The sequence below is a fragment of the Anas acuta genome, chromosome 1 (assembly GCF_963932015.1).
Source record: "Anas acuta chromosome 1, bAnaAcu1.1, whole genome shotgun sequence".
Lineage (NCBI taxonomy): Eukaryota > Metazoa > Chordata > Aves > Anseriformes > Anatidae > Anas > Anas acuta.
The window spans coordinates 24,558,150-24,579,739 of record NC_088979.1 but is presented as its reverse complement, the minus strand read 5'-3'; the positions used below and the strand labels follow the sequence as shown (position 1 = coordinate 24,579,739).

At 33.6% G+C, this 21,590-nt stretch overlaps 1 protein-coding gene across 14 annotated transcripts in view; it reads right to left on the bottom strand.

Annotated features, from left to right (window-relative positions):
* NBEA (neurobeachin) overlaps positions 1-21,590 on the bottom strand; it is a 509,325-nt gene that overhangs the window by 315,547 nt on the left and 172,188 nt on the right. For 9 of the 14 annotated variants that reach the window (XM_068673009.1, XM_068672960.1, XM_068672963.1 and 6 more), the window contains exons 24-30: positions 21,419-21,572; positions 14,239-14,262; positions 11,584-11,764; positions 10,411-10,541; positions 9,076-9,183; positions 6,991-7,159; positions 5,517-5,612 (exon numbers count right to left, since the gene is read on the bottom strand). In XM_068673009.1, coding sequence (XP_068529110.1) covers positions 5,517-5,612; positions 6,991-7,159; positions 9,076-9,183; positions 10,411-10,541; positions 11,584-11,764; positions 14,239-14,262; positions 21,419-21,572 — 863 coding nt within the window. The remainder of the gene's footprint in view (positions 1-5,516; positions 5,613-6,990; positions 7,160-9,075; positions 9,184-10,410; positions 10,542-11,583; positions 11,765-14,238; positions 14,263-21,418; positions 21,573-21,590) is intronic. The other 5 variants (XM_068672966.1, XM_068672974.1, XM_068673018.1 and 2 more) reach the window with 2 other exon arrangements.

Below are 21,590 nucleotides of genomic sequence, written 5' to 3'. Positions count from 1 at the left end.
AAAACACCAGTACAGGAAGAAGTGATAAAATAGGTACTGTATTAGATTGTTGTTCAACAGATGCAGTTTCTACAGTCAGACAAGGTCTCCCAGACTTTCAACCAGAGAAACAACCACAGAAAATTCGCTTAGGACTGCTTGAGGGGAGACAAAAATAATAACAATGGAAAAAGAGAAACATTTTCCAGAAAGTACAAATTATAGGTACAATACCCACAGCCATTTGACATACTGAGAATGATAAAGTAAGTTTTCTATCATCTTTGAATAGTCAGGTGAAAATAAATCTCCCTTTCTGGCAAATATATTATAATGCTATATCAATTTTTTTATTTTTTTTTTCTAACTCCATATTTTAATTATGGAGCTTATCTTCATCCCAGTCAATTGAAGAAATCCCATGAACCAAAAAATCTCTAGGTGTACTGGGTCTGGCTGGAATGTTAACTTTCCCAGCAGCAGCCCATACAGTGCCGTACTCTGTACTTGTAGCTGGAACAGCAGTGTTATCACATCAGTGTTGTGTCTACTGCTGAGCAGCAGTGGCACAGCATCGAGCCTTTCTCTTACCCTCCTAGGGGGTGGGCAAAAAGTGAGGAGAGAAACATCACTAGGGCAGCTAACCTAAACCAATCAAAGGGATATTCCATACCATGTGATGTCACACTTAGCAATAAAAGGTGGAAACAGGAAGAGGAGAGGAGGGGTGGGCTCTCGTTGGGAAAACATCAGTCCTCATCTCAAACACTGGCTATGTGCGTTGAGGCCTTGCTTCAAGGACATGGTCAATCATTGCTCATTTGTGGGAAGTAGAGAGTAATTTCTTTCCTCTGCGCTTCCATATAGCCTTCATTTATTTTATTTGTTTGTTTTCCTCCCTTCTTATTTTTTTCCCTTTTCCCCTCCCTTTTCCCCATTTCCCTTTTTATTTCCCCTTAGTTAAATTGTTTAGTTCATAATAATCTTTATTTAATTATTATTATTATTTCCCTTTAATTAAATTATCCTTATCTCAACCTGTGAGTTGTTCTTTACTTTACTTCTCCCCCTCTTCATCTAAAGGAGGGGGAGTGAGAGAACGGTTGTGGGGTTTAGCTGCCCAGCACGGTAAAACCACCACACTAGGCCAAGAAACATTTCAGGTCACTCTTGCATTTCAATAATTCTCAATCCAAAGACTCCATTTTGAAACCTGTACAATTTCAGAAAAACAGATCTATCTGACATTCCAAAAGCCCTTATTCTAATTCTTTGGTATTGTGAACAGAAAGAAGTCTGAAAACATTTACTTTTGTTGGACTGTGTTGCTCAGACACTCTTCAGATGCAAAAGACTATTAATCTACTTTTTTTTTTTTTTTTTTTTAATCTGAGACTGTGATAATTACTGTAGAATAGATGCTTGAATTGTACTGCACATTCAGGATTATCTAACCAGATTCACCTGACTTCACAATATTGGAAGCTGTAGAGCACAAAGGAAGAAAGGTTTGCCAATAAGTCAACTGTCAACTTCTGTCTTTCAGGAGACATTCTGTTGCCCAAGATCTGTCTTAACTGTTTCTGAACTTCAAGGAGTAGTAAACAAGCATTGTATCTTTGAAAAGATGAGCAAGACTAAGTTTTCTCCAGAGTATCCTTACAAGCATTTGTTTTTGACTGAAATCTTGCCAAACTGTCAGCATTTGAATCAGATGAGGTCTTCACTTATGTGATTGGCATCCAGCCATGAATAACATGAGGTATGAAGATGTTGCATAGAATAAATAAGCCAACAGTAGTGTATGTGTATATTGTATGTCTTTTTCTTTGTTGATGTACCCAAAGGAATTTCTCAGTATCTGACACTTGAAGCAGCAAGTGGAATAAGCCTTGATGTAGCAGACTTACAAGCTGGTTCATAAAACTTTCTGAGCTATGCCATGATATCTTTATGAAGATTAATACCACATGTCAAGGTGCTTTTTAAAGCTCTGGAGCTGAATTTAGTTCTATTTAAGATTTTTGATATCATAGAAAACTATCATATTGTCTCCCCTTTTAAAACTCTGAAGTTATGAAGTTAAATAATACGAACTAAGGAGGGTTGCTTTCATGTCTTTATGCATCCATGATCTGTATATGATCTAAATAGAAAAGAGTCAGATTTCTTTTGATTTTACGAGTTCTGCTTTGTCAGACTAAGCGCAAATTATTTTAGAAATACTGTAGACAGTAAAAGAGTAAATCTACAGATAGAGTCACCTTTATCCTTCCCATGGTGAGCTTAGAAAGAAAAACAAAACAAAACAAAACAAAAAAAAAACAGCAGAATAAAGAAATACACATTTTTATTGCTAAATACCATTAAATACACCATTTAATACAAGGACACAATGGTATAATGGACACCATTGGTTTACCTTTTTCTTCCTCCTTCCTGTGTGTTCTTTCTCCTTTAAACACCATAAGATAACATATAGCTTGTGAACAATACTTGGTTCACAGCAAAAAAAGCAAACAAACAAACAAAAAAAAACACCCAAACATTTAAACTTTATTTTAGTGACTGCAAGCAATTATAAGTAAAGCTATAATATATTTCCCTGTGAAGCACATTTTAAACTATTTTATTTAAATACTAAATTTTATTAATATATAATATCATCAATAAATTGGGAAAAGGTCAACATGTTTAAATGATGAGAAATTAAAAATTTCATATCAAGGTCAATGATGTTTAGAATTCCTAGAAACTGCACTTGACACCAACTGTAGTTACTTGTAAGAAGCATGCAACAATCACATACTGTAATACACCTGAGATAAGTAGGATCTTACACATCCTTAAATATATTGTAATAAAAGAGTATGCCATATACAAAGTAAAAAAATGAAGCATCACTAAGAAGAAAATTAGTACCTTATTTAAATACCAGCAATATACCTATTCCTATTTTACTCATCCCAGAAGTTTTCTGGTCAGATAACTAAATTCCATCTACTAAAAAATTTCTTTTAAGCTGCTAATCATTCTCCCTAAATTCTCTAAAATCTCCCTAAATCCCACAGAGATCTGTTCCAAGGAACTCCTGTACCATTCCAACAATAGTGCAATGATGACACAATTTGCTGTATTGAATTGGACTGACAAAGAACACACCCTTTACATCCAAATATAGAGGCTTTATTTCCATGTAACAAATGAATTTTTGTCCATTTTATAGTAAATAGGATTGTGCTTTAAAAATGTATATTGACTTTTAAATGTTAAATTTAATCATGCTATAATATGTTAAAAATCTTAAAATATAAAATATTTTTAATGTATTATATGTTTGCTGCCAAAATGTGGAAGCACGTCTAAATGAAATGGCTAAGTCACCGGAATGAAAAATTCCTGAAATGACAAAACAGGTTTTGACTTTAAGCCTCTCTGACAGTGTTGACATTTTTTTTTTTTCAGTTCCTGCTCATGTCCTTCAAAACTGAGGAACTGACTCCAGAATTTAAGAAGCAGAAATGCTCTTCTCTAATATATGAATACGGAGATTAGAGATGTAGATGCAGTTGGGTATAAGAGAAAATATCAAGAAATAAATTTAAATAGCTACAGATAAAATTTCCTGTATTGAATAATTTGTTTCTAAAGACAATTTCTTCTTTACAGTTTCTTCTGTATCTCATTTTACTATTTTTTTTTTACTATTACTATTACTGTAACTCTACTGAACTATTAAAAGAACAAATCAAAATAAAACTACAATATACTTGAATTTGAGGTAAAGCAAATACTATTGACAATAGTATAAAGGACATATCTCTTGAGAAATATTTATCTGAAATATTTTGGTGATTTTATACAGCTGTCTCCATTTTTAAAAGACTTATTTTTAGTCTTTTTTTTCTGGTTTTGTTGTGTATATTTTATTTTGTACGGATAAGAAGAAAAAATATTTGTTTTTCCACTCCTTTTTACATCCATTATTTCAAATGTCAAGCAATATACAAATAGCAACATAATCTCACGTATTTTGCATAATTTCTTTTATTGTATTAAATTAAAAAATATTTTTAAATAAATGTAAGTTTTGAGGCAGTCTAACCATTTTCATTTTTTCAAGCAAAAGGTGTTGAGAAAGAAAATATCTGTGCCTGCTACACAAAAATGTGCTTTAAAGGCAAAAGGAGATGAGAAAGGAAGATCTAATTGTTCCAGGTTTTTATTGTCTAGTACTATGTAACACTGTAGTACTCTTCTGAACTAAGAGTAAATGATCCCTCCCCTCGCCCTGCTTTTCTTTTAAAATCTATGATATACTGAACACAGCAGTGTAACAACAAAGAATATTATATCAGCAAATTCAATGACTGAAAATGTATTTTTAAATTTTATTTCTTTTCTTCATATGGCAGACAACAGACTTTTTAATTATAATCATAAACCCTTGATTGTTAGAATTTCAAACACTTTATAATATACTTACATGCACACATGGAAATTTAAGAAATGTAAGATAAACGTAGTGATTTTTTAAGTTGATCTAATAAAAATTTTAACATAATTTTCCCAGAACAGGATTTGATAAATATAACATAAGTTACATTATTAGCAAAGAAAGAAGTTAACTATTTATATTGTACATATATATTTATATTGTACTGTATATATTATACAGGAAGCAGTTTTTAATCTCTTCATCTTTCTATAAATCAAACTTTTTACTCACTGAGATTTTGCAAAATTATACCAATAAAATTTTCATTATGTTGTTTTTTAACCTATATTTCTGTATTCACATTATAGTACATGCAAATAAATGGGGAAATGTACATGCAAATTTGGCTAAAATTAGAACTGGGTAACCCTATTTTTTCAAATAATGGCATCTAAAAAACATTTTCTCTATATTATAATATAACTATTAAAACAAACAAACAAACAAACAAAAGCAGGCCCAAAACATGTAATAGTTGCTCTGGTCACAAAAGTGTTCTCATTCAAGAAAAGCACAACACAGCACATTAACTAACATGCATAAAATAATTAACAGTACAAACAATATCAAAGGTTTACATACCATCAAGAAAGCAAGAACAAAAAAAAAAAGCAAGAAAGGAAGGAAAAATAACAGGAAACTATACAGGGAAAGGGAACAGTACAAAAATACTACATACGTTATGTGGTATGCAATATTTTTAAAAAATAGGCCTGACTTTATGGGCCTAATATTGTAGTAGAATAACCACAAACCAAAAGCATTTAGAATTTTCTACATCCACTCCCTCCTCCTCACTAATCTTTTATAAAATTTATTTCATATTAAGTAAAGTTAAGAAGTGATAGTAAAATTGGGAAAGAGATTTCCTAGAGAAATGTAGGCAGGAAGTTAAAGTTTTAAAGGTGTCATCAGGTCTGATCTCCATGTAACCTGAGGCGTATACTTATTTATCAACAATTACATCACAGTTAGTTCTTGTATTACATTACATTAAATAAGAACACCCAAACAGGTTAGGAGATGATGTTAATATTACCTTTGTAAAATGAGTGGGCAAAGCTCTGCTCAGGAATTAACTTGGCAAGGAATCCATGGTTCAAACTTGGGTGAGGGATAGATGGTATGACCACAACTGTGGAGAAAATCATGGAATCAAATGTGAGCCAGCTAATATTCATGTGTGGCCTGGTCCACTGTGGATCCATGACAGAAGTCCTATCTCATTGAAACATGCAAATATGGTATTATCAACATAAAGTGCATTTCTAAACGAAGAAAACAAGTTCTGTATCAAGAGATAGGAAACAGCACACCTATTTGGGCACTTCAAGAGCAACAATCATGTGGGGAAAAAGACACACATATATATATATATGCACACACATGTACACAGAAGATAATCATGAGTGAAATAGTTCACTGAAACTAGCAGCTTTTTAGTGCAGGACAATAACATATAACCAGAAAGGCACAAAAAATATGATTTCTCATAACTGACCATGTTCATGTATTATATTTGAAATGGGAAGCCCCTAAGCACATGAACTTCAGAAGTGATATATAAATGATAAATTAAAGAAAGCATAATGATGTATTAGAAGATAATGACCAAATGCAAATGTGACACAAATTGGAACATACATTCTATGAAGAATGAAAATCAGAAACTCCGTAAATGAAGTAATTAAAATTCAATACAAGACAAAAAACATACATGAAGAGCTTCATGGACAAGTTCAGTTACTGTTTTCAGCTCTTTTAACACAGAAGGTACAGTTGTAAACAATCCAGTGGGACTTGAAAAACCTACTGAATTGACAGTGTAAAGAATTTGAAACAAAGTGGGGTAAAGTTTGGATTCTTAATTTCTGATGGGCTCTGACAGCTAACAGACTCCCTCCCTCTCAGGCTGAAGAACACATGCCAGTGAAAAATATTACCACTATTAAAAAAAAATAAATCACAAGCAGTTCAAAGAAGGCAAGAGAAATGCTTCCTTTTTCTTATAATCTTTCCTTAGGCTTTCAAATGTAGGCACCAACACAGCAGGACTCCAAAAAGGAGTCCTCCACCACCACCTTTTCACAAACCTCCTAATTTAAACTAAAAGAGTTTACATGGGCGAAGAGCTGTGTTTGCTGTTTATATTTCATTGTATAAAGATATCTGCTCTTACTAACAAATAATAGCCTAAGAAAGTTGTGGTGATCAACTGTCTTGTACTTTACAGCATTAGCCCCATCAGACACACTGTTTTTTTTCAATTATATTCAAATGAAATAAACAAAAGCATAAAAAGCAATACAAAAATGAGAATTAGTTATACCCTATAAGCAAATGCACAAAATAAGTGAAATCTGCCAATGTACATTAAAATTATTTTAGAGAAAGTACCATGTAATTTCCTATTAGAATTTTAAACTGCTCAAGTACTTTGAACTCAGATAATTACAGTTCTAACAAATCTACACATGAAAACAAAAAATAACATTTAAAGAAAACAAATGTACCTGTACTTGTTGGTGAATTTATTTCTTGTCTGATATTTCTACCTGCCTGGCTCCCAGATCTTGCAGTTTCTCGTTGTGGTTCTAGAATATCACGGTATTTGGAGACCATCAGAACTGAAATAAAGTAGACTACTGCCAAAGCTAAGAACTGAGCCTGTTTGCTGTCGTCCTGTATTGAAGAGAAAGGAACAAACCTATAATACTGGACATTTCAATGGAATTTTCACTCAAGATCATCTCAAAGTTTTATAAATAATGCCCAACTGAAATGTTACATCTGTTAACATAGTAGCAAAGGGATTAACTAGAAGATTTAATGGATTTTCACTGAAGTAGTATGTACACAATATTTATTAAGTACCTAATCATAAAGGTAATTTGGAAACTACACAAATCTCTAAGCCTGTGAAGTCAATGGCCATTTCAGAGTAGAGGCTTCAACTTCAACAAGTAGAGTCTCAACTTGTCTCAATTCTACAGGTACCCATTTTCTATCACAAATCCAGGGCTTGCTTTCCATATTTTTCTGTGTGTTTAATTTGGTTGCATGTCACTGCAACACTTAAAATAACTGTAAATCCTCTTACTAGTTCTTTCACAGAAATTTCAGAATCTGCTTTCACTACTCTCTTCTCCTATACATAAGGAAAGAGTAGGTGAGAGAAGATCATCACCCAGTTTCAACCTTGGCCTTTAAAGATGATTAGATCAGATCACTCTAACAGATAAATGCTTTTGTTTCTCATTGTACTTTCTTCATTTAAAACTATTCCTACATTCAGTTTTTACTTCAATCCACTCAAACCTAAGCTGCAGAAGTTTAAACTTAAAATATATATCTGCATATATATAATAATAATTCCTAATGCAGTACTTTCAAAAATCATATTCTAGAATAGTTTTACTGTAAAACCAGTTGCAGAAATGTGAAAAACATATATATGTATTTACATATATATGACACATACATTTAGAAGAAGTAAAAATTGACTTTTTTTTTTTTTCTAATCAATTTGCTGCAGCTCTGCAATAAATATAATAATTCTTCCACCTACAATGGTTTGACAAATAAATGACGCTTTTATTAATACAGTTTTATTTCAGGATATAACTGATTTATTCTGGTTGTGAGTATTTGGCTAATATATGATCAAGTCTGACTGTAAAACAAAATTATGTACTAATCTCAAGTGGTTTATCAATATGATCAAGCACAAATTCAGGCTGGATAAAGAATAGACTGAGAGCAGCCCTGAGGAAAAGGACCTGGGGGACTTGGTTGTTGAAAAGCTCAACATGAGCTGGCTATGTGTGCTTGCAGCCCAGAAAGCCAACCATATCCTGGGCTGCATCTAAAGTAGCATGGCCAGCATGGTGAGGGAGGTGGGTCTCCTCCTTTCTGCTCCAGTGATACCTCACCTGGAGCACTGCATTCAGCTCTGGGGTCTCCAGCACTAGAAGGACAGGGTCCTGTTAGAGTGAGTCCAGAGGAGGGCCATGAGGTTGATCAGAAGGCTGGAGCACCTCTCCTATGGAGACAGGTTGAGGGAGTTGGGGTTTTTCAACCTGGACTTCAGGGAGACCTTACCACAGCCTTCCAGTACCTACAGGAGGGCCTACAAGAAAACTGGGGAGAGACTCTTTGCCAGGGGGTATAGGACAAGGGGAGAATGGCTTTAAATTAAAAGAGAGGAGGTTTAGATTAGACATTATGAAGAAATTCTTTCCTCTGAGGGTGATGAGGCATTGGAACAGGTGGCCCAGGGAAGCTGTGAATGCCCCATCCCTGGAGGTGTTCAAGGCCAGGTTGGATGGGGCTTTGAGCAACCTGGTCTAGTGGATGGTGTTCCTACCTATGGCAGGAATTAGGTGATCTTTAAGGTCCCTTTAAGGTCCCTTCCAACCTAAACCATTCTATGATTCTGTGATTTTAAAGTGCAGAAAGTGGCTGGCAGTTACAAAGCCATGAGCAGATGGTTTGCTGATAAGTGTGACAAATGAAGGGTATTTTAAATTCTAGAACAACCAAAAATTCTTTGAAAATGGAAGTGATGATTTTGTAGAATTACAGCACATATTACTCACCACATCACGAAAAACAACTGCTCGTAGACGATTAATATCAACATCCTGAAGAAGCCGATCAGGGTCTTTTATAGGAGAGAGATTGCCAGGGACATTTTCAAGGGGAGTCTACAAATAAAACACTTATGAGAATTTTTTTCTCCCAAATGTCCTGGGAAGTTTAAAGCATTTGTGTTAGAATCTTAATTTGATACATTTTTAGATATCACTGTTAATCTTAGATGCTCTCCTACTAACAATGTACTTTCATTATACAATGTACTTTCATTATACTAACAATGTACTTTTCACTCAGACAAGGCTTCTACAAAAACCAGTCTGAATTATTGTACTAAATATTTAGATATAAATTGTTACATCATCCCACTACATCAGAACAACTGTATCTTTTTCCAGAGTTAAATAATAATATGCACACAAAAGATGATTTCTGATTATAGTTGTTCCATAGCAGTACAATAAATTGTCTAATACGATACATTTAAAAAACATGAGCAGAAATATTTTCAAAAATCATTTTCTTTTCATTTTACTGAGAATTATTACAGACTATTTACAGTATAATTCTTATTATTACAAATTATTACAAAGGCATAGAGTACTATGCTTTGTTTAAAAAATGACAATGTATTGCATATTATGCCTAAACACCTAAAAGCATCGTTATACTTACTTGCTTTGCACTGAATGTGATAAAGTGGAAAATATAATGCCTTTTGTGAGATTTAATAAAATAATAGTGTGAATGAAGCTGAGTTTGTAAATGCTATCTGTAAGAGGCATTAGAGAACAAAAAACACTAAAGTTCCTAACGAAAATATAGTATCAAAAAACCATGAATCTGTTATGTTAGCTAAAATGATATATTTTAGTTATGTCACAGGCTACACTAAATTCTTCAGGATTTTAGTTTTTTAGACTCAAAGCTGTTATCAAGTTCAAAAAAGTAGGTTTCATTCAGTCAGAAAGAGAATACTGATCTGTATTGTACATGCAATGGTATATTGAAGTTACTGGGACTCAGATGTTCCACTGACAGATGTAATTACAGGACTTCATCCAAACTGAAGATGCCTTGAGAAATTAAAAAAGCTATGCAGGTATAAAACAAACAAACAAATAAACAAACAAACAGAACTATACAGATGTGAAGAAGGGAACTTCAAAACAAAGCAGGAGTCGTAAAGCTCTTTAAAACTGCTCCAGTGTACCATTGCGTTAAGTTTTTGCATAAGCTTTTGTCAAATACTTGAGAGGGCAGATACAATTGCTTTCTGATCATAGAAGCAGTGGTACAGTCTTGTCAGTGCTGTTGGTAACTGAAGACTGGATTACCTTGGTTGCTGCTGCTGCAGTTACGCCCTGGAGAGCATCCTGAGCTTTACTGCTGATTAATGAAGTCTTGTTCACTCTCTCTCTCTGCCTTTGCCGACACTCTAAACAGTTTCTCACAGCCACACAACAAACTAAAAAAGTCATGAAAATTAAACAAGTTAGAGTTATTTTCTCATAATTATTTTTAGAGTATCAGTTAGCAGTCTGTATATATCAATAACCATGTCTAAATAATAACAGCAATAGTTATCGCATTAGACTCCATTAGAAAGCACTAATGGTGACTTATTTCTTTTAGCTGAACAACCTGATGTTTTCTATAACTATCTCACTATATTAAAATTTGAAGTTCTCATATGTTATTGATCAGTTATCAGCACTTTAAATCTGAATGCAGTTATGCACAGCTGCAACAGAGGAAAATAGTAGGAGCTAATTGAGAATTCGATGAAAATTGATTAGTGATAATAAACCACAAGCATTATACCAGTAGCAGTATAATAATCAATGATCTTATGAGTGGTATGAATAATAACTGGACAAAAATCAGTCTAAAAATTATTCAGAATTTGAAAGATGTTGTGGGATACAACATTAAAGAAATGGCATCATGCTGGATGACAGATGTTCACCAGGACAAAGTGATATAGGTTGGAAAGAATAATTCAAACTATTCAGAAATTTTTAAATTGCCTAATCAATTGTAAGAAGATACAGCAAATGGTAAATAGTGAAGAAAGGCACTAGACTGTTGCAATATTTATATTAAGATCTGAAGTCTGTACACACATCCCAAGCTTTTAATCTTACATGGACTGAAAACAGTCTTTCAAATCTACAGAGACTTGGATAAGGAAACTTGCAGTAGGCATGCAGCAAAACAGCTTCTAAGAAAAACACTTTTCCTCTGTTCATTTACTTTTATTTAATATTTTTACTCAAAAATGTATACAACTTTTACAAAGGAATTAACAATTTCAGACATGCCATTTTATTATTTTTTGTGTCTTTATTGAATCAACCTTTAAACAGCATCAAATCAGCAACAGCATACTATTATTTCATCACATCACAGTCAGTACAAGGACCTTTCCTATATGTGTCACTATTTTATCTAGCTTGAGCTCACTGATCTGTAAGTAATTATTTAATACGTGCTGTCTGCAGACTTACCAAGCCTCAGGCACTGTCGCATTAGACCTCCAGAAGACATGTTTTTTTCAGCTTCAATCTCACTAAAATTTAGAGAACTGGCAAATACTAGTACATCAACCATTGCCATCAGACGGCTGAGAAAAGTTACTGCTGTCTCTGCTGACATTCCTTGTGTCACTTCAATATTTTCCAATTCAGTCTTTAAAAGGAGATAATTGAATTAAACAGCTTGAACACAACTGAAATATAATGACAGCAGCATATACGCATACAAATCTAAATTGTTACACTTAATGATAAATACATTGAAAAGTTATTAAAAAAATCTCATATTATTACCACTAATATAAATTGTGATCCAAATTCAAATACAGCATGAAGAGTGAGAAAATTATTTATGTTTACATGTTCTAATAGATGATAAAAAGTCTAATATAAATGGGAAATCTATCAGCAACTACATAAAGACAAAGTGTGCTCAGATAGTAAAACAATGTAAAGTATGTAAGGGTAGAACATAGTCTTACATTCTTCCATAGGCTAACAAAATTGACAGGTAACGTATTAGTTAAAGTCCGTACATCTTTTACATTCCTTTAGATAAACAAGTAAGAGTGGGAAAAACTGGACAGTATTGCCCTGCTTCCGTGAATTGATTCTCCCTGGGAATTCTTACTATTATATTGGTAGCACTGTACAAATTCTCCTGTAAATCAGAATAGAGTATGTTTACTCTCTCACTACAGCAACAAGGAGGAAGTAAAAATGTGACAAGTTATATTGCATGCAACTTACATTTCTCAGAGAATTACCATTTCTTTTCTAATGTAGTGCTGTACTGTAATGTAGTGCTTAATGGGAATCTAAAGAATGCTGAATGAGCTCATTATTTCTGAAATCTAAAAATGTTTTCTCCAAGGTGTCTAGAATCATGTTTTCAAAAGCATTTGGGTGTCTAACAGTGCAGATGAGTGAGCAAACATTGTTTAATTAACAAAAAGTCTACTTAAACACCTAAACGTTACTTCTACCTCTGGAACTAGGCAAAATTGAAAATTGGATTGAAATTTGATTGAAAATTGGCTTGACTGTCCACATTTATATGCTTAAACAATAACTTAAAAATTGTCTACAGGTGGCTGATTCTTATTGATTGTCAATAAGATTTCAGAGCACATGGCTTCTTAGAACACAGAGTTCAGTCACTTTTAATAAACGTTACTTTTGTCACATGTGCTGCTTTTTTTCACTTGCTTAGGATTATCTATGAAAAATGTACAACATTTTTTGTACTGTTAGGGACATTTCTGAAACTAAAAAAAAAAAAAAAAGAAAAAGAAAAATTAAAATCCTTTATTTCTGTATTTCTAAAAAATGAGTATCCTTCCTGAAGAGTTACTTTTTAGAATAGCTTAGATTATAACATATGACGAATGCAAACTGTGCCAAGCAGTATTAAGCATAAAACTGTTTTTAAACATGTAGGATATAATGTGGCATGTGTCATCACAATGATAGATAACACTTCATTTAATTTTTCTTAAGGACGTAACATGTCAGTTACCAAAGTAATTTGGGAAGGGCTGTCATCTGTCTGATCTGTCCAATGAAATCAGACAAATGGTAAAATGATAAGTGTTTCTGGCCTCTATTCTTTAGTCAGGTCTTCCCTTCTTAGTGTGTCCTGTGTTCCTACATTCTGGAAAATTAGTTTCTGTTTTTTGTAAGAGACTGGAACATCTTTTTTTAAAAGCACTCACCCAATGAAAATAGATCTTAAAAAATCTATAGCCATAACAGTCTTCTAGAAAATATCATATGTGGTTACAGAAACTTGAACTTTGAACTCATGCTTCAAATAACATCAGGTTTGCTAGCAGCATACTGACTGCCTGCTGTTGATTTTTCTCAAACTTTAATAGTATTGCATCAATCATGGTCTTAAAACCTTCTCAGTATATCTCTTGCTTTATGCTGCAAGTGTAATTAATTATGTAATTGATTCATTTTATAAAATATACATTTTAGTGTATTTTACCAAGATTTTTGAAAAATTTGAATTGAAAAAATCTTTTTAAAAAATCTCCCTAAAAAATATATATATCCATATATATCCATATATATAGATATACACACCTACATACATACATATATATAAAGGACTTAGTTTAAAACTAAACTAAAACTAAAGGACTGAGGTCTTAGTTTATACAAAACTAAAGGACTGGAGGACTTTTTAAAGCAAAACGTATTATCAGTATTCCTTATTAAAACAGCATATCAATATTCTAATAACATTTAAAATAAGTTCCACTTGATCAAGCTGTCTTCAATATTTTAGCTTAAAAAGCTTTAAAAAAGGGAGTTTATCACCACCTCATGTCTACTGTGCATACAATTACAAGTTCAGGGCCTAAAGATTTTTTTTCTACTGAGAACCACATTTATAATTTAGCTCATGGACCTGCCTACATTTGTCTTCTAGCTAACAGTAAGCATCATATTTGACAATGCATTAAGTTACTGAAGGGAAACACATTAGGAGAAGTTAATACAGCCACTATATTCCTAATATCATCCTACTATTTGATATAGGAAAATAATAATAAAAAAGTCAAAATACTAAATGATCAAAACCAAGAAATTTTTGAAAATGCAAAAACTGAAACTTACAGCAGCAATACTAACCTTAGAACCCTGGACATGCAACAGACAAAACAGACAACAGATCACAACAATAAAAGAAAAAGAAAATAATTTAAGTTAACTAAAAGTACAATGTAAAATTTAAACAAATTAGTATCTTGGAATTATACATTTGTTTAATTTATAATTAGAACAGCATAGCATTTCAGCTCAGCATGAACATTTGAAAATGAAGATGTCTAGAGATAGCTACTTACAAGGAAAGAAGCACTGTAAATCTTGTATTATTACAGAGTTCATGTAAACACCGATTCTTCCAAACCAATGCACATATTTTATATAGTACATAGAGCAATTTTCTGAAGCAATGTAAACCAAAATAATGTTTTCACTGATTATATAGAAATAAAATGAGCATTTTACAACAAACCATTCAACTGAAATGCAATAAAGTAGTTAATCTTTGTATGAGGAGGCAAGTAGGCTTAAAATGTTTTGACAAAATAAATATAAATCACAAAAAGTAAACTGTTTCTTCATGCATAATGCTCCTTCCTTTGAAGCAACACAAGATAGTCCAATATATACATTATATATTATATTATATATACATTTGGGTGTATTTGGGGATATATACATTTGGGTTTATTTTCTTTAACTTAAACCAGTATCATGCTGGATATGCTTTTCAACCACAGAAAAAAAATTAAAGATTTACCAAGCTCCAGGGACAGAGTTAGTCTTCAAATTCCTATATGTACAATTAAGTTACTGCGTTATTTTTTTTATGTTTCAGTTTGGGTTAGAAGCACTTTCTTATCAATATGGACTAGGAAATCATCTGTAATTTTTCACTAGTTACATTTAAAAAAATAAGCTTTTTGTTTGTTTGTTTTGTTTTGTTTTGTTTTTAGGCAATTTTTTTGTCATTAAGTAGTGGAAAAATCTAATCTGGCAGAAGGTAGAACAAGCTGAAACAAACTAATTTCTTTCCTCTTGGAACAGAAAATATCACACTCAACCTCTTAAATATACCTTCTTCTTCTGTAGCTGGATGCACCTCAAGAATTAACCTGTTGCTATTTTCTCTAGATTGCTAGATCATAATTTTTGGATCAATACACCACTGTTGATTCTCAGAAATGTTACAGACCACATTGCAGTATGGTATACATGAGTCACGTGCATCATAATGCTAACACTATACAGAGAACACACAGAAAAATATATAATCTCAGTTTTTAATCCACAGACCCAATAACGTTGTCTTTAAATATTTGAGTTTTGTAGACAGCTGTCCATATAACACCAGCAGTCCTTAGATCACAATTGAGAGCTGAAGTTTTAAATGAATTCGGAGTGCCTTAAAATTCTAGAGTTTGTAAAAGTGGAAAAGTAATTTCAAGGGGTCTGGAAATTTATCTCAATGGTCACAATCATTTAAACTCCTCAAACGCATTTCTTTTGCCTTACTCAATGTCCTTGAGTCCTTGTCACAGCTACTATCCCTGTGGTAAGCAATGATGACTTCAAATTCCTAGATTGTACACAAAATATTTTATCCTGCAATGAGCTGCTATTAAGAGAAAGCATCTTCTGCAAACCTTCTTTCTTATAGTTCCCAAATATGCGTATACTTGCACACCATTTTAAGATGATTTCCCTACAGGTGTTATTAAAAATAAACCTCAAAGACCACCCTCACAAACAAGGAACAAAGAAACAGGAAATCAGTATCATCTCTCTAAAATATTGGCAGTTTAACTCCCAATCTAATACGCAAGAATCAACAGTGGAACACACTCCATTTTATACTTTAAAGCAATGGAATTGATTGTATATTTTGTTAATATTTGCCTTCATTTCACTTTAGTTCACACGTACAATTCCTGTCCCTTTAAAAACACCATCATTTGAAGACAACCCTTGCACAGGGGTGGTGGTAATTGAAAGTAAGGGAAATACTGAAATGTGGGATTACATTACAGTGGGATTAGATTACATGTGGAAATAGATTACAGTGAATTGCAACACACTTTCCATGCAAATGTATAAACTTCTCTCTTCTCTTGAGTCAGTCACAGATTTGTGTCTCTCTGTTTTCACATCTGCCTACATATATGAAAACTTTTTTTTTTTTTTCCTATTCATATTTAATGGTCCTTATTCATATCACTATTCAGATTATCCTCATCTGGACAGAAGAAAAAAAAAAAAGCAAGGCAAAAGATAGATTTTAATTTCAAGCATTCAACAGTAAAGAAACCCCTGGATTAAGATTGCCTGTTTTACAGCAGACAAGGAATCATAAAGCAATCTTCCACCCAAGATAGCAGCATTGCCATTTCAGTACAAATCCTAACTATGTAAAGAAAAAGTTTTCTGTAGTGGAAAATTCCACAAAGAAACTGTGACAGTACTCATTTTGCAGCAAGGGAAGGAACACAACACAGAAGCTGTTACACAAAGCCAAAAATAAATAAATAAATACATAAATAAATCCTCCAATATCCTGACAGTAAACTTCTAAACTTAGCTCTTGATTATTTTTTGTTTATAACCTTAATTAATTTAAGCATCCAATATACAGTGTCTATTCTACTGATATAAAGGTGAAATGCCTTTAAAATAATAAAGAGGCAGTGAGATATATGAAATAACAACTAACTCTATACCAGATTGTTGAGAAGAGAGGTGTTCAGTGCAGTTAAAAACTAAACAGCCCAGTACAAGGCCTCAGTTATGCTCAGATTGACATATGGAAGTCAAAGAACTTATATGGAGCTGAAAAGGAGTATTATTACATGTGATCTTGTAAAGGCACTATGCATTTCTGTATTCAGCTCCAGGTTAACCTTCATCACAATCAGTGGAGCTTACAGAGATATGGTTGACTTTAGGGATAGCTGAATAATTTGCTTCTCTTGAGTAGATCCCCATTGGTTAGATATCTAGTTCACATGCAAATATTTCAAGCAGATACCTAAGTTTACCCTAATCCCTGCTTGAATTTCATCATGTTTTATCATCCTCTCATAAGGGCAAGGAAGAAAGACATGAAGTAAAATGAGCTCATCCTTGTTGATAAACTGAATACAGGTATTCCACAGGATCTACAAATGGGAGTTTTTTTACACCCTAGTTCAAACAGGAAAGCTCCACAGAATTGAGATATGGAGGATGAGTGGCTTCCAAAGACAGACAGACTAAACAAGACGAAGGCTCTATGGATTCAAACAGACACACCAGGATATATGACTCAAGCCTACAAAGTCATAAATGATACAGAGATGAATAAAGAAGTGATTAAGCACTCCTTTCATAGCAGAAATTGTAAGGCACATAGTGTCTTTATACTTTTTAAACAGGCTTAAAAAACAAAGACAAAAAGTGCTTCAAAGGTTATATAATTACTTTGTCAGACTTGATGCCATAGGATATTACAGAGGCTAAAAGAGTAAGTAGCTTCAAAACAGATTAGATAAACTCTAGAAGGATAAATTCCTCAGTTGTTATTAAATATGACAGTCTGGATACCCTCTCTTGCTGTTAAAATCCTAAATGCTGAAATAGAGTATTATTAGAGCAATCAATATGCTTGCTCAGACTTTTGTAGTTTTTCTGTATGCTGCAGTCATTATTGGAGGCAGAATAGTATACCGATCAGGCCCCTGGACTGCCCCAGTATGGAAGTTCATGTAGCATGAACCCTTTGTTTCATAATAGCACTGCAATACAGTTTGACTGGACTTCTAATAGCATGTCCAGTTTAAATTACAGAATCACAGAACCACTGAGGTTGGAAGACGCCTCTGGAGATCATGTGGTCCAACCCCTGCTTAAGCAGGGACATCCAGAGCAGGTTGTTCAGGGCTATGTCCAGGTGGCTTTTGAAGATCTCCAAGAAGCGAGACTCCACCACCTCTCCGAGCAATTTGTGCCAGTGCTTGGTCACCCACACAGTAAAGAAGTGCTTCCTGCTGTTCAGACAGAACCTCTTATGCATCAGTTAGTTACTTCAATTATTGTTTGTTTGTTTTTCCTCACAAGATATACAGTCTGTATTTTGTCATGTAGCTCATGAATCAAATACATGTATTTTCCACAACGGTCTAAGATAATTTTGTTGCCTTACCATTAATGGTAATAATTTTTAAATATGCAAACATATAATGAGTAATTAAAAACTGACTTCTCCCAGATGTGTGAAGATATGTTTATTCTGAAGTGGTTTCTTTAATAATATAAAGTTTTGCTCAAGTAAAGATCTCAAGTCGCTTGTATGTGGCAAATCTTGGGATAGAGTCATGTAATGCACAAATATTCTCTATTATTTCAGTGTCATAATTCTTGCATATGGCCCAAGAACTGGGACTGTAAACGCGGGAAAATATTCCCTGAATAGTAACATTTTGAGTCGTGTGCAGTTCTGGGCTCCTCCATAGAGGCATGGACATACAGCAGAGAACCCAATAAAGTGCCATGAAGATAATGAAGGCAATGGAGCATCACTCCTATAAGGAAAGGCTGAGAGAGTTGGGACTGTTCAGCTTGAAGATAGACTCAGGGGTGATCTCATCAATGTCTACGGTAAGTACAGGCAGTGCAATGAGGACAGAGTCAGACTCTTCATTGGCATGCATTGCCAGGACAGGAGGCAAGAGGCACAAACTGACAGACAGGAAGTTCCCTCTGAACATCAGGAAGCACCTCTGTACTGTGCAAGTGAGAGAGCACAGGTTGCTCAGGAAGTATTTAGGGTCTTGGAGAACTTTAAAAGCATCTGTACAGGGTCCTGGACAATCTGCTTTAGGTGTCCCTGCTTCAACAGATGACCTCCAGATGACCTCCAGAGTTCAACCTTTGACCAGAGGTCAGCTTCCAACCTCAGACATTTTGTCCTTTTTAGAATAGGTGAGGGAGAAAGAGGATAGGCTCTTTCATCTGTTGATCGTTACTCAGGCAGAAAGTGTCACTATTAAGCCTGTTGTAAGTATTTTTATTCTGTGGAGAGGTTATATAAATCTTCTAGTTTCATACTTCTCTCTTCCAATTAGCAGCTCATGGGAGGAGGAGAGTGAGGCAGAGCCTCAGTAAATGACTGTAAGCACTAAACTACCTTGCCCTTTCAGGTCTGAGAAGAAATACATTCCTAACTATCACATCAGCCACTTTCTCCACAGCAATTCTAGGATGCAAAAGTTTTAGAGGTCTGAGAAGCAGTATGAAACTTTAAATTCATCATACGATGGATATTCAGAAGAGGTCCAACAGGGTATCCAATCCCTTTATAACTGTCATCCAGAACAATATTAAAGGAGAATATTTTCTCAAAGGAAGAGGAAGGATGTGCTGGCCTATTTGCATCTCTTACGGTGATGAATAAATCCTCATCTCTCCTCTGTTCTGCTCTGCTCTCCTCAGAGTATGATTAATTCAGTTTAAAAACAGTTATTGATCTTTAAGTGAATGAGTATATTTCATAGCTTAATTTTATCATCCTAAACAGATGGTATATTTGAGCACTTACGTAATACATGGAGTCCCCATGTAGTGGAGAAATGTATATGTAATAAATACATTTGAAAATGTAGTCTTCTGTAATGATGTATGAAAATCACTACTATTGCTGCAAGGTAGTATGAACACACAGTATTTTAACAAATGGATATATAATTTATAAAAGTGTATCAATATACATATAAACACATATATATATAAACACAACAGACACATTATTCAGAATAAATAAAGGAAATAGCGAATTGAAAAATTGTTATCCTGTAGGAGGGAGGAGGGATTCACAGTGTTATAAACCAGGACAAAAAAGCTAAAAACAAGAATACTGTTCAATGGAATGAAAGTTTCATTCACACTGTGCCTATTTTGTATTTTTTGTATAAAAGACAAAAAAAGAAAACATCTTCATTTTCAAATGATGCCTAAATGATGTCTTTCTAAAAATATCTCCCGAGGTCCTTTTATCTAAAGTACAACCTTCATCTCAAGATGGGTTCGTGCACACTCTCGTACATTCCTTAAAGTGTAACAAGCAAAACCTTTTATTCAGCAATTTTAGTGTCATTCTTGTGACTACAAACTCAAATCTTTTCTGTGAGTCCTGTGTTTCTGCTAATAGCAAATAATTTCCTAGTTAACAGAGAAAATAGTGCAGAAATAGCATTAATTGTCTGTCTGAAAAACATATTTTAGCCCATTACCAGTCAATACTTTCATATCTTTCAAATAAAATAGTGCAAAACAGTCTTTTGTTAACTACCTAGAAGTAATAGGAGAGGCAAAGTAATTTCAGTTTTTCAGTAATTTCAGGTAAATGGTAAGAAATTGAGCTTATATTGCAAAGTTACATTTGCAGTGCTTAGTACTTAATAACCACTTTAGAGGAACTTCTGTGCTTCATTTTCTCCCCTTTCAAAGACCAGTACTAGCTACAAACGCTTATGGGATGTTCAAAATAAAATTTTTAGTTTGAATGAGATAGTTACAGATATTACATGCACAGACAAGGCATTACATTAAAATACTGTATTACTTACTCTTGACAATAATGTAACATACACAAAGTATTTCTCCCTTCTTTCATGAAGCATTCTATTAGGCTACTCAACATACCTGAGCTATTAGGCTAATCTACCTGCTTCTCACCTAAGAACTTACAACTTATTAAGAACATAAGAGTAGATAAAAATATCAATAAGAACAGATTAAAAAAATAAAGGAAAGGTAACAAGATCAGTACCTATTGAAGGAAGAAGTAAACAGAGTGTAGCGAGGGGATGACTTTATCATTTGGCATGCAAACAGATGGTGGCCAAGCAACACATGTTTATGAATATCAATGAGTGGCCATCGTAAGGCGTGGAATTTTCTGATAGTAGCCATAATTCATAAACATGGTAATAATGGTCTTCTCTTTCAAATGAAATATTAAATACAGATGAAATATTACTATTCTTACTTTTACTTACCTACTACTACATTAATAAATTTAACATTTAAAATGAAAATTACTATAAGCACTCTGAACATTGAAGCTTAACAGTTTCAATTATAAACTTAAACTTTTTGAAGGAAGTAGTGGATATGGGACAGGAATCCCTAAAGAAATAAAGTCAGCTGCAAACAGTAGTTTGTATTATTAACAACAATTTTTAATATGACCACTAGGTGGAAATATTGTACTTACAGTTGGGGATGTGGCTGCTGACAGCAATGGTAAAATTCCTCCACAAGCAATAATAATATTGTCTACCATCTGGGAAATGAGGTGTATTGTGTTGTGTACAAAAATAATATTTTCATTGCTATTGACAAAGTCCATCACAGACTTTGTGGAGTGACTGCAAGAACAGGAAAGA